General features: G+C 42.3%; 1 protein-coding gene and 1 long non-coding RNA gene across 2 annotated transcripts in view; one reads left to right on the forward strand and one right to left on the reverse strand.

The window, feature by feature from the left end:
• PCSK2 (proprotein convertase subtilisin/kexin type 2) overlaps window positions 1–12,813 on the forward strand; it is a 215,236-nt gene that overhangs the window by 160,788 nt on the left and 41,635 nt on the right. The window contains exons 7-8 of the mRNA XM_038397065.2: window positions 7,915–8,003; window positions 12,423–12,598. Of these exons, the coding sequence (XP_038252993.1) occupies window positions 7,915–8,003; window positions 12,423–12,598 (265 nt within the window). The remainder of the gene's footprint in view (window positions 1–7,914; window positions 8,004–12,422; window positions 12,599–12,813) is intronic.
• Window positions 367–6,089, reverse strand: LOC119853689. Its single transcript, XR_006280339.1, has 2 exons — window positions 5,264–6,089; window positions 367–2,885 (listed from the first exon to the last, which is right to left on the reverse strand). It is a non-coding gene; the product is annotated as an uncharacterized LOC119853689 (long non-coding RNA).

Consider the following 12,813-nt stretch of genomic DNA (forward strand, 5'->3'; position numbering starts at 1 on the left):
TGGACCCTCAGCTGAGGTGGTGGCTAAAATGCCTAAGGAACACATGAACAAGTATGAACTGTTTAAAACCCAGGCAAGAGTCAGAATGGGGCTAACAGCTGAGCATTCCCGTTGGCGGTTCAGAGCCCTAAGGTGGAAACCAGACGTATCATTTACCCGACATGCCTACCACATTGTGAAACATTGGGATGCCTGGATATCAGGAGCAAGTGTTAAATCTCCAGCAGATTTGCCCTTCCTAATGCAAATGGAGCAGTTCTTAGAGGGTGTTCCTGAGGAAATAGACAGATACATCTGTCAAGGACTCGAACCCTAGACAGCACGGTTCATTGTCTGACCGGAGAGAGACAGATAACACCAGCAAGGTCCGAACACAAAGCTCTTTATTGAAGAGTTCACACAACAATAGAGAGCAGCCCGTCTCCAAAGAGAACCAGCCGCCATAAATAAGCCATAAATAAAACTAATAGGTTTTTATAGACAGTCCCGTTGCATCACAGATTTATTCATAAAGCAGCCCACCCCCCCATGTTAGTTAAAAATCCTCTTTCTCTATTATGCATGCACTTCTACCCCCTTATTGTAGATAACTTTTAGCAAATTGTAATGCTTCACTAACTTTCTTATCGGTATGGGTGTCAACCAGGAGATGAGGATTTAAGAACAGACATAACACAAAAACAAGGAGTGGAAAACAGTGCCCCCATATCTCAAGGACTGTTCCCAGAATATCTGGTACAAAAATGCAGGAATGCAGGCCTCCCCTTTTTTCTCACTCTCTCTAACTTAAACAAGTATTCCTTCATTCTACTTTCAGAGACTTTCTCAGCAGCCGTTCTTGGCCTGACTTTGGTTCGGTTGGCATAACTGCTTCATGTTTAACTTTTCTCACCTAACAGTCCCCCCTTTATCCCCAGAGTGCCATAGGGGAACTCTTGGGACATACTGGCCACTGTGTGTAGTGACTTAGGACTATTCACTGGTTGGTAGGGCACAGCTTGGTACCCATCCAACAGCTACATCTTAACATAACATACAAAACTATTAGGCCACAAATAATTACAGCGGCACAGTGAAGCAACTTATGTAACCAGCCACCTATATCTGGAACCCAATTGAACAAATTGCTCCACCATGACTCGCTCTCCTCGCTCTCCTCCATGGTCTTTTGCAACTTGTATAAGATGGTTTGCTCTTTCCCAGGTGGCGTTATAAACATCCGGAACATATACGCAGCATTCTTGCCCAATTAATGCACGTGTTCCTCCCTGAGAGGTCAGCAAAATATCTAATGCCAAGCGGTTTTGGAGAACCATCCACCTTAGTTTTTTTTGTTCGGTTGCCAAATCTACCAAGGCATCAGCAATGGTATTTGCCATTATCTCCAATACACCAGGTGGCACCTCCACAGGCGAAGACAAATCCCGCACAAGCACCCATCCAATCATTTAAGGCACGCCAAGTAAGGGAGTGGGAGTCCTTAACATCTTCCTCAGCCCCTCTTACATTTCTGATTTTCCCTTTAGTAAGGTGTGCATGATATACGACAGGTGGTTCTACCCAAGCCAAATAGCAGGATCTACTCCATGAAGGAGGGAGGGCTAGGTATGCCTTGTTACCACACATCCGGTATACTCCAAAAAGGGTAGGAATGACTTTGGACCAGGTATTATTAATAATTTTATACCATCCGGTCCAAGATGGGAGAAGGGATAATTTAGCCGCGGAGGTGTTAGAGGAACATAAACACATAGTATGAGTTGGCAAGTTATACCCAAGCATGCAATTTATAACGTAATGCTCAATCAATGTATGATCTTTATACAGAAAATGTTCTTCTCCACGCAGACTGCACTTGTTACCCGCAACTCTATGCCACGCAGAGATGCAAGAGGTTGCCCCATCCAAGAGAGAGATATTAGGACCTCTCTTACTCCCAAAATGAGTGCCATTAAAGTAGGCTTTCCACTCACTATTACCCATAGCTATTTTCCCTTCTTTTAAGAGGCACCATTGACCAACACTCATTTCCATACTATTAAATACCTGCTTTCAGAGATGCCAGTATCGGCCTAGGTAATATTTAAATTGCCTGAAGAATCCTTCCAAGACGGGGTCTAGGTCATATTCATTGCACTTAGAGGAATAGGAACCATGGGAAGACCTTTTCGGCTATCTGCTGGTATTAATGAGCACACCCAGCATGAAGTGTTTTGTAGGCTGGCATACGAGCTTTCATTTCATGGGCAAGACGTATAAATGTGTTAGATCTGTGTGCTTCTATAGTCTCAACTCCCCGTACCACCAAAAAAGAAAGATAACAAATAACAAACAGATTAAAAACACATAAACCCAGCCTAAAGAACAGGGCCATCCCTCTCTGAGTGGACACCACCAACTCAAGGTTTTTTTAGCTGCAGTCGGAGCTTCAGGTTGCCCAAAGGGGTGGCAATCCATTTGTCTTGAGCACAGATGTCATCTGCTTCTGATTCACCTGGTTCACGGTGAGGTGAACATGCGTAGCTCCCTTGAAGTCCGATGCCGTCTGCTTCTGGGGAACCTTTTTCCAGGTTAGGTTCCCTAGCTGCGCAATGCAGGTTAGCTTTGTCAGGGACAAGGGAGAGGTTACTAGCACTTCATCTTGTCCTTTCCCCTGATGATCAAAAGGAGGAAAGAAAAAACCCAGAAGGAGAGACAGGCTGAGCAGTATCGAATGAAGTCATCTCGAGGTGGAGGGGTCTTTTTGCAGTAAGACGCATGGGTCCAGGCAGTCAGTCCTTGGCACTTCACAGCGGTGTTGGTAATTAGCAGCACTTAATAAGTGCCTTTCCAGCATGGGGCCAGAGTAATCTTTCATTGATGGACCTTTATGTAGACCCAGTCACCTGGTTTTAACAAATGGCTCCTTGGAGCAGGATCCTTGGAGCAGGACTTCTTTCACCTGTAAATACAGAGACCTAACACATTTCATTAATGTCTGGCAGTGTTTTGCAGATCTAACAGCTGCTTGGGCACATTCAAGCCCTCCTCTTTCTTGGCTGTCAGCCAAATCCTAGCTGTGAGTAGTGTCCTTGGGCAGGCCAGCGTCTTATCTTTGGACCGAGCCTGCCAGCTACAGCATTGAATTAGCTCCTCCTCCGTTCTTTTTTTTCTCCCCTTCTTGGCTTCTATTAACCTGCAAAGGAAACTTTCACTTTCCACTCACACACCTTTGTTCAAAAATGAACACATATACATTGCTCATTATACAGCACTTTAGTCGTATTGTTCAATGTATGCCACATACACCCTTCTAGTAAAATGACTTTATTACGGAGCTTTGGAGCAACAAGCCAGGACAAGCACACCCACTTTTGAGGAGTCCACTTGGTACAACCTCTGGTGTCCAATAGCTTTCCTCCCTCTCCAGCCCTCTGGCTAGAAATTGAGGTAGCCAGAAGGATCCCATGTATAATATGGGGAATGGGTTAACCTTTCATGTCCTTGCTTCCAAAGACTGTCGGTGTGCGAATTTTAACAACAATTTTTTCAATTAAAAGATCTGGCCAATGAAATTTCTTTTTCTTACTTAAGCAAATGTATTAAACTTTAGTATATCACATTTTCTTGATATTATCCAAACACTTTGTATTCCAAGTTGAATAAAACAAGTATCTGCATTTTGATTTAACCCTTCTATTTAGTTTTAAACTAAACTGTCCTACGAAAAATTAAATACAGCAGTTCTGGCCACAAGACAAACACAAGACAGAACATAGAACACAGAACATAATTCCTATTGTGCCAGTAAATTCATGATATATTGAATTGCTTTTCAGCTGGCATCAGTTTTCTCTGATTTTCTGAAAGACAAAAAGAACATAGATCAACCTCTTCTGGGCAGTCAGTCATTGCTTAAAATATTTCCTTTTCATACAAATACCCTTGTTAATTGCAGGCAAAACAGAGGAATTACCCATATATTCTTGTATTTGTTTCATAGGCAGCCCAGGTTTCAGTGACTTTTACCTTATCAGTTAGGTAATTTACGTTAAAACAAATGCTTTCCGGCTTGCTTTTGGATCCACAGCTTAAAGATTCTTACTTTAAAAAGGGAACAATAAACTTTACCAGACTTTTGATTGCCTTTTACTTTTAACTCCTGCTGTCAAACACACAGCGACCTGAAAAGGAAGACACCACCTATTGTAGCCCCTAGGAGCCTAATAAGATATTAATTAAGTAGCATTGTATAATTGCATTCCTTTCGAAAAGGGCCCATTTTCCTCAAAACGGCTGCAAAGAAACCAAGAATTCTTTTTCTTTCTAGTATTTCACAAAGTTCAACTGCTTAATTCCCTCCAGCAACTACAGAGTTAACTTCTCAATTTCTTTTCTTAAATCACTTGCTTATCTCCCAAAACAACACCCAATCAACTTCGATTTTACCATTCCAAGTATTATTCTGGGATTTACGTTTCCCATTCCTGTAATTATTTACTCCTTTCCTTTCACTATGCCCTCAAAGTTTCCAACCTGTTTTCCAATCTCTCTATCTGTTGCCAGCCCGCTTGGGCCTGATCCTGTTTTTCTTTCTGAACTGTCCCTTCCATGAGCACCAGCTTTGTCCCACTACCAATTTAACAAGGAGGGTGGGCTTCTTAACTAGCCCCCAGCCCTCCTGGTCTCTTCTCTTAAATATTCTCACTCACAAGGGCTACCCGAGTCCTCCCCCTCTTGTCACCTGGACAGAACGCACGGCTAATTGGCGGTTTAACTATTTAATTTCCTCTTATGGCAGACACTGTGCTGTTATGGCATATGCTGAGCATAAATGATTAAATTTTGACAAGTCTCTGAAGGACTGGTACTTGCTTAGCCAGTGCTTCCTTTTTTGCCTGGAAGTCTTGTCTTAAGGCTTACAGTTATACCACACAAACAAATAATCCATTTGTCCCGGTCTAAGATCGACCAAAATATCTCTTAAGGAATCCATCCTGTCTGCAGAAAAAGTTCCTCAGGCTGGCCATTCTTTAGTCAGGGACAAATGAGTGGTGAAGCTGGCCATTGAACCTGACATAAATTTTTCATTTTTTTGATTTAGTTAAACCAGTAGTTCCAGAGATTCCCTTCCAATCTCTGAGAATCAGAGACAACGGGGCATCCCCTGGGCATTTACTGCCAAATTGTCCCATCCTAGGGGGAAAAGGGACTCAAACCCACAATCCCCAGCTCTTAGTATTAAGCGATCGCTTACCTCTGCAGGGACTTGAACCCCGAAGACCTTCTCCAGGGACTCGAGCCCTGAAGACCTGGATCTGGATCCTACTCAAAGGATAGGTGAACGTTGCTGGATTTCTATGGGCTCCTGCTGGTTCACAGAGCATGCCTTATCGCTGACGCAGGGATCAGATCACTGGCAAGGCTCCTTGAAACCGGAGGATGCGCGCTGCGTTGCTTTAGAGTCTGATCCCACGCCGGAGAGTCAGACGGGTCCCAGCGGAGTCACCAAATTGTCGAGGACTCGAACCCCAGATGGCACGGTTCCTTGTCTGACCAGAGAGAGACAGGCAACACCAGCAAGGTCCGAACACAAAGCTCTTTATTGAAGAGTGCACACACAATAGAGAGCAGCCAGTCTCCAAAGAGAACCAGCCGCCTCTAAATAAAACTAGTAGGTATTTATAGACAGTCTAGTTGCATCACAGATTTATTCATAAAGCAGCCCCCCCCATGTTAGTTAAAAATCCTCTTTCTCTATTATGCATGCACTTCTACCCCCTTATTGTAGATAACTTTTAGCAAATCATAATGCTTCACTAACTTTCTTATCGGTATGGGTGTCAACCAGGAGACGAGGAGTTAAGAACAGACATAACACAAAAATAGGGAGTGGAAAACAGTGCCCCCGTATCTCAAGGACTGTTCCCAGAATATCTGGTACAAAAATGCAGGAATGCAGGCCTCCCCTTTTTTCTCACTCTCTGTAACTTAAACAAGTATTCCTTCATTCTACTTTCAGAGACTTTCTCAGCAGCCTTTCTTGGCCTGACTTTGGTTCGGTTGGCATAACTGCTTCATGTTTAACTTTTCTCACCTAACACATCCTAGATGGGAAGCCCAAAACTGTAATCGAGGCGGGGGAGATTGGAGCCAAATGAGTGGAGGTGGCAGAAAAAAAAAACTGGTTGCAGTTGGAGCGGATACCAGAAGGGACAACCTCAGACCACACCCTACTACTAGGGGCAGCCCAAGGCCCCACCTACCCCCCAAGGAACCCTCCAGACACCTTATCATCCCGCCACACTGTTCTCCAGCAACCCACCTCGCCCCAGTGACCCGTCAGCTGGACGATGTTTTAAATGTAACGAGCCGGGACATGTAAAGACCAACTGCCCCAAGAACCCCAACAGAATACAGTTCATTGCACCGGAATCACCTCAGAGATCCTCAGGCCCAGATACCTCCCAGATACCCTCAGAGCGGAGGGAAACTGTGGGTGTGGGCGGGAAGAAGGTCACCGCGTGGAGGGACACCGGAGCACAAGTGTCAGCTCTCCATGCTTCCTTAGTGGACCCCAATTTAATCGACCCAGAGATCCAAGTGATGATTCAACCCTTCAAGTCAAACACTTTTGACTTTCCTACAGCCAAGTTGCTGGTTCAGTACAAGGGCAGGTCAGGAACGTGGAATTTTGCAGTCTATGATGATTATCCCATCCCCATGCTGTTGGGGAAAGACTTGGCCAATCATGTGAAGCTAGCCAAGAGGGTGGGAATGGTCACCCGCAGCCAGGCTAAGCAAGCTGTCACACCTAGCTCTATTCCGGAAACTTCTACCAGGACCCGGTCAGAGGTGATCCTCCCAACTCCTGGTCAGACTCAGGAGGAGTCGAACTGGATTGTGGGTTCAGAAAAACGGCCAAGCTGAGGGCTGCCGTGAAGCTCCAAGGTGAGCAAATCTGCCAATAAGCGCAAGACCCACCAAAGTAGCGCAGGAACTTTGTCACACTTGGTGCATATTTTCAGCATTAATTTGTTAATGATTTTAAAACACTGTGAAGATGAAAAATATGATTGAAGCACAATGGGCTGATTTTGAACCTGGGACCTTCCGTGCCAAAGCACAGACCTGTCCTACATGAGCGTAAAGAAATCACTTTATTAGCTAACGGCAGTAGTGGGCTGGTATCTTCTCTGTGGACTAGCCGCTAAAGGAGGATGAGACACATACAGCACCCTGCCTAAGTTGGCAATGCTTTTGCAGCTGATGTGTTGTGACTGCTGCTTCACATGCTGACCCGCATTGTCACATTATTTCCCTGTGCTCCCCAGTCTGGGAGTTGCATCCATCTGCTGCCTCTTTAGATTGTGAGCTCTTCAGGGCAGGGGCAGTCAGTTTGCTTTGTGCTTGTACAGTGCCTAGCACAATGGGGCCTTGATCCATGGGGGGGTCTTTAGGTGTTACCATAACATGCAAAATAAATAATAAATGTGCTAAGTACTATTACTATACGCTGTTGAAGTACTAAGTATTAGTATTATTATTAGACCACTCTTTCCAATGCTATTTTTACTGTCCACCAAGATAGAGCCTGCTTGAAAAACTGGATTCTAAAAACAGCTGAACAACCTTACAACTAAATTGAGCATAATTATGCATGTTTATATTAGAATAAACATCATTCAGGCTTTAGAGGGTAAACTGGTTACTTCACATACAGCACTGTGCAGTTTGCTAAGTGCAGCAATGGAGTTTTGCTTTCTTCTGGAGCATCTGGTGTTAACTGGGACAAGAAGCAAGATACCAGTCTTGATTAACCAATGGCCTGATCCAGCATGCTCCTAATGGTGTGTGATACTATATGTGCAAACTGGGTAATAATGTTGATCAGGAGCAGTGGTTTATATGGTCTCTCTCTATTCATCTTTGCAGTCATGGAACCAGGTGTGCAGGGGAAGTGTCAGCTGCAGCAAACAATAACATCTGTGGAGTTGGCGTGGCATACAACTCGAAGGTGGCAGGTATGATACCAATACAGTGAGAAACCCCAATCCTTTCTCCTCACTCAGATTTTCCTTTGGGTAAGACTCCCACTGTAGATCACAGGAGCTTTGCCCAGGTAAGGACTGCAGGATTTGGTCCAGACTTTGTTCTTCTGTCACAGAAGTTTTAAGTGCTAAACATTTAACAAGGGGCATCTCCCCTTCTTTTTTTCCACTCTCCTATATTGTTAATATATAAAATAATATAATTATTTTACAAGGGGAATGGCATTCCTTCTGCTCATTCTCATTTCAAGTCCTGTTTTCATACTGATTTCAATATGAGCTAACTTATTTCTCCTTTTGTACTGTTGTAGGTATCATCTGAAACAAATCTAAATGTGCAACCGAAGAAATATACTGGTAGTTGTACTTAATATGATGCAGAGATGAGCTGCCTCAGATTTTTTTCCTATCAGTTGTGCATCTCAGAAAAAGCAAAATCCACTCCATTACCCTGAACTTATTTCTAGGTTTGCATGGGGCCAGATACTCAGCTGGTGTAAATCAATGTAGCACCACTAATGTTGATGGTTGTTGACCCTGGTTGACAGTTTGGCTCCCGGAGTGCATGCACAGTGATTTCTGTTCTAACCATTTGGCTGGCCTCCCTTTTTGCTGTTATATCTGAATGATCACCACATCCAGATCCATAAAACAATAAACTTCCCAAATCGGGCACGTGCCCAGAAGCAAAATCTCCGTGATGCAATGGCAAAGCAATTTCTACTAGGCAATTAAGCTAAGACAGTTCTATCATTTTATAATTGGCTCCAAGTCACACTCTCACAAGGAGTATAGTTTTTTTATCTGCCACTCAAAATGGTACAAAACTCTGTCCTGACAATGAAAACCCAAGGAAAATCATAGAAATCATTGAATTTTAGGGCTGGAAGGAACCTCAAGAGGACATGTAGTTTATCCCCCAGCACTGAGGCAGGATTAAGTAAACCTAGACCATCCTAGACCAAAGTTATACCTAGATCACAGGCTTTCTACTTTGAGCTTTACTAAATAAGCCATGACTAGGCTTATAGCAGTAAAAAATAAAAGCAAACAAATGAACAAAAAAAACCCTTCCAACAAATAAAAAACCAGGAGTTATGAAAAGGATATAAACACTCATGTTTCAGGAAGTGTTTTAATCACTTCTGACTAGTGAGACTTTAAAAGGAACTTTCTGTGGGCAAGCCATCCCATAGTTGCCTAATGTAGGATTTTTTGCAAGGATTTGTGAAGCACTGGTCATCAGTCACTCTTGTGACAAGATACAGGACTTGGTGCTTGTCTACATGGTGGGGTAATGCACTCTCTGGGGGTGTGATTTCTAAAGTGCACTAACATATTATGTATTAATTGGTCTGTGTAGACCCTGCTGGTTCACTTTCATGTAGTGCTGTTTGAAACAGGACCTCGTTAAAGAGCTCTAGGGAATCTTTAGTGTACAGCAGCAGAGTCTACACAGACCAATTAATGCACAACACATTAGTGTGCTTTAGAAATCATGCTCTATAAAGGGTGTTACCCCACTGTGGCCCTAGATGGACCACTGGCCTGAACCCAGTCTGGCAGTTCCTGTGCTAAGCAAATTATCACTACAAATCATGATCAACAAAACTAATTGAAATGGTATTATTTGTTCAGGAAACCTACCCTCAAAACCCAAAAATCAACTAGCATGTACAAAGTGCTATTTCAACTTCTGACTCTTTACTTGCAACGAATGAACTTTAAAAGGTTTGGATGATGAGTCTGGTCTAGATATGTACCCCAAAAAGGGGTGAGGGTGGCTATGGTATGGATGTGGATGTGTGCATATGCAAGGGAAAATATGCAATAGCAGCTAGACTTCTTGGATCTGCATAAATTGAGTTGAAAATCTTATAAAAACAGGGTTTCTCATGAGATATCTGTTACTTCCTGCTTCCTTTCAGCCAGTTACTTATTAAAGTGCACAGGTCTTCATGATTGCAGGTTGTTCTAGCCTCTCTCCACTGCAATGCTAGACCTTCCCTTCAAAATATGAAGGGAAGGAGTGGTGTTATTGTTTTAGTTGAGGCAGTCAGTGAGACATGAAGTTCAAATTTATATGTAGCATTGCATTGAGAAGGGACCTAATGCATGTCACCATTGTTCAGTAATTACACACATTGATCAGAGAAGGGCACAAAACACAGTATTTATATTCTGATATTGAACACCCACATTTGCATGCATTTGGTTCTGGGGGTTTGGTTCAGGGCTATCTCTACTATTAATGCAACTCCATAACCTTAACTTAGTTATTTAGAAGCTACACAGCAAAGCCCTTGGCTGTACTGATGTCCTACAGAAGCTGTAACAAGCTACCATACTTGTCAATTTCCTAACCAAATTCCATATTGAGGTACATTTATTTTAAGGCAAACAACATCCCATGTTTCTAAACTGAGAAAAGCTCTGATTTATTACTGAGGTCTATAGCACCACCAAGGGGCCAGTGGAAATCAGTAAATCCATCAAACTCTGGAGGAAGCTGCTATGTTTATGACATGTCTTTGGGTCCCATCCTCAACAGGTGTAAAGTGGCGTAGGACGTCACAGCCAGCTGAGGCTCTGGCCCCTAACTTTTTCCCCTTTGATCCCACTTTTCTGTATTGAAGTCAAATCTGATGATTTGGCTCACATTTTAGCTCTGTCTGTGCACGCTCTTGTCATTGTCTATGAAATTCAGCAGTTTCAAGTCACAGACATTCATGCCAACCTTTGTTTCTTTGAGTTTATGTGGGATCTCAAACCCTGAGTTTCAGAAAATGCCAATTTGTTGAAAACAAAATTGTTCAACTTGAAACATTTTTGAGAAAATAAGTTTTCAAATTGTCAAAATGGTCATGTCAGCATTTAAAACATGAAAGATTCCAGTTTTCCAATTCAAAATAACTATTTGTTTAAAAAATTAAGCTCATTTAATTTTAAAAAAATAAAAAATGGTCAAAATCAAAATGAAACATTTCAAAATTATGGAAATAAAAAGTTTTGATTGACCTCAACCATTTTTTCCCCAGGTTTTTAAGATTAGAACTTTTCTGCCCTGTTCAGAATATTTTGAGGGACAGGAAATTTGTTTCCCACCCAGCTGTATGTTTTTATTGTTCTTGTTCCAGTCCATTCCTAGTTTAAAACATTGAAAACTACTGAGTTCCCTCCCAAAGCCATACATAGAATGAGAAAAGGAGTACTTGTGGCACCTTAGAGACTAACAAATTTATTTGAGCATAAGCTTTCGTGAGCTACAGCTCACTTCATCTGTAGCTCACGAAAGCTTATGCGCAAATAAATTTGTTAGTCTCTAAGGTGCCACAAGTACTCCTTTTCTTTTTGCGAATACAGACTAACACGGCTGCTACTCTGATACATGGAATGAGTTTGCTTTAAACCATTCCAGGTTACTTTACTCTAAGGCAAGACTCAGTAAAAGGTCTCTAACCCTCAGCCTGGTCTGTGTTTGGGTTTGTAATGAATCATGATATAGTGTTGTCCCAAAAAAGGCTTGCGTTGTCCAAATCATCATACCCTTTGGCTTGGTTGGAGCTGGAAATCAGAGACAAAATTAAATCAGCCTATACTGGAAGTTATCCAAAAACTTTTTCAGAATAGCCATGTTTCCCTACTGCACATGCATACAAATGTGCAGATGTCATTATTTCCATAGAAGACATTAGTAGGTTTCCCTCTCCTTTCTGATTACAAACACTATCCCATATTGTGGAGAAAGACAAGAGAAAACCTGTTGGGAGATGAATGAAGAATATAACATGTGAGTGAATGTGTGAGCTGTCACTCACGAAAGCTTATGCTCAAATAAATTTGTTAGTCTCTAAGGTGCCACAAGTACTCCTTTTCTTTTTTGTGAATATAGACTAACATGGCTGCTACTCTGAAACCTGTGATTTAGTGGTTAGGGTAGAGTACTGTGTCAGAGTTTTGTGCTCTAGTCCTTGATTTTCCACTGACTTTCTGTGTGATTTTGGTCAGATCACATGATTTCTGTCTCAGCTTCCCCATCTGTAAAACATGTGTAATGACTCTTTCCTTACAGAGTGTGTGAAGTTTAATTGTTTCTTCATGTGTTTGGAAACACTTGGATGGAAGGAGCTGTAGAATTGCAAAGTTCAATAGTAGAATCAGTAATAAATCACTCGCTCCTTTCTGTGCCCCCAATTCATTGCTAGAACTGTATGTTTTGACGATAATGCTCTGTTGTACAGCCTGGAATCTGAACTTTTAATACAAAATTGTCGTGGGACTGAAATAACCAGTGAGCTGTAATGCCTGAAACTGCAGGTATAAATCAGATCCTGAGCCGAGATCCTGTTTTTGGCAATTCATAATTCATGTTTCTGTTTATTACATCAACAGGTATCCGAATGCTGGACCAGCCTTTTATGACAGACATTATTGAGGCTTCCTCTATCAGTCACATGCCTCAAGTCATAGATATATATAGTGCCAGCTGGGGGCCAACTGATAACGGAAAGACTGTGGATGGACCTAGAGAGCTAACTTTACAAGCCATGGCAGATGGTGTGAACAAGGTAATGTTTTTGTTAAAGAAGCTGGGGAAGATGACTGTAATGCTTTACACACATTGGGCATTGAAAGTACTGCATATGGGTAGGTCAAAACTCTTCAAATTGCTTATGAACATTGCAGAACACAATCTGATTATGTCAGGCTGTCCCAATTATTGATTTATTGCTCACAAATCTTTGCCATGGTCTGCACTGCAGGTTGTTCCTCCTGCAGTACC

The sequence above is a fragment of the Dermochelys coriacea genome, chromosome 3 (genome assembly GCF_009764565.3).
Source record: "Dermochelys coriacea isolate rDerCor1 chromosome 3, rDerCor1.pri.v4, whole genome shotgun sequence".
Classification (NCBI taxonomy): Eukaryota; Metazoa; Chordata; order Testudines; family Dermochelyidae; genus Dermochelys; species Dermochelys coriacea.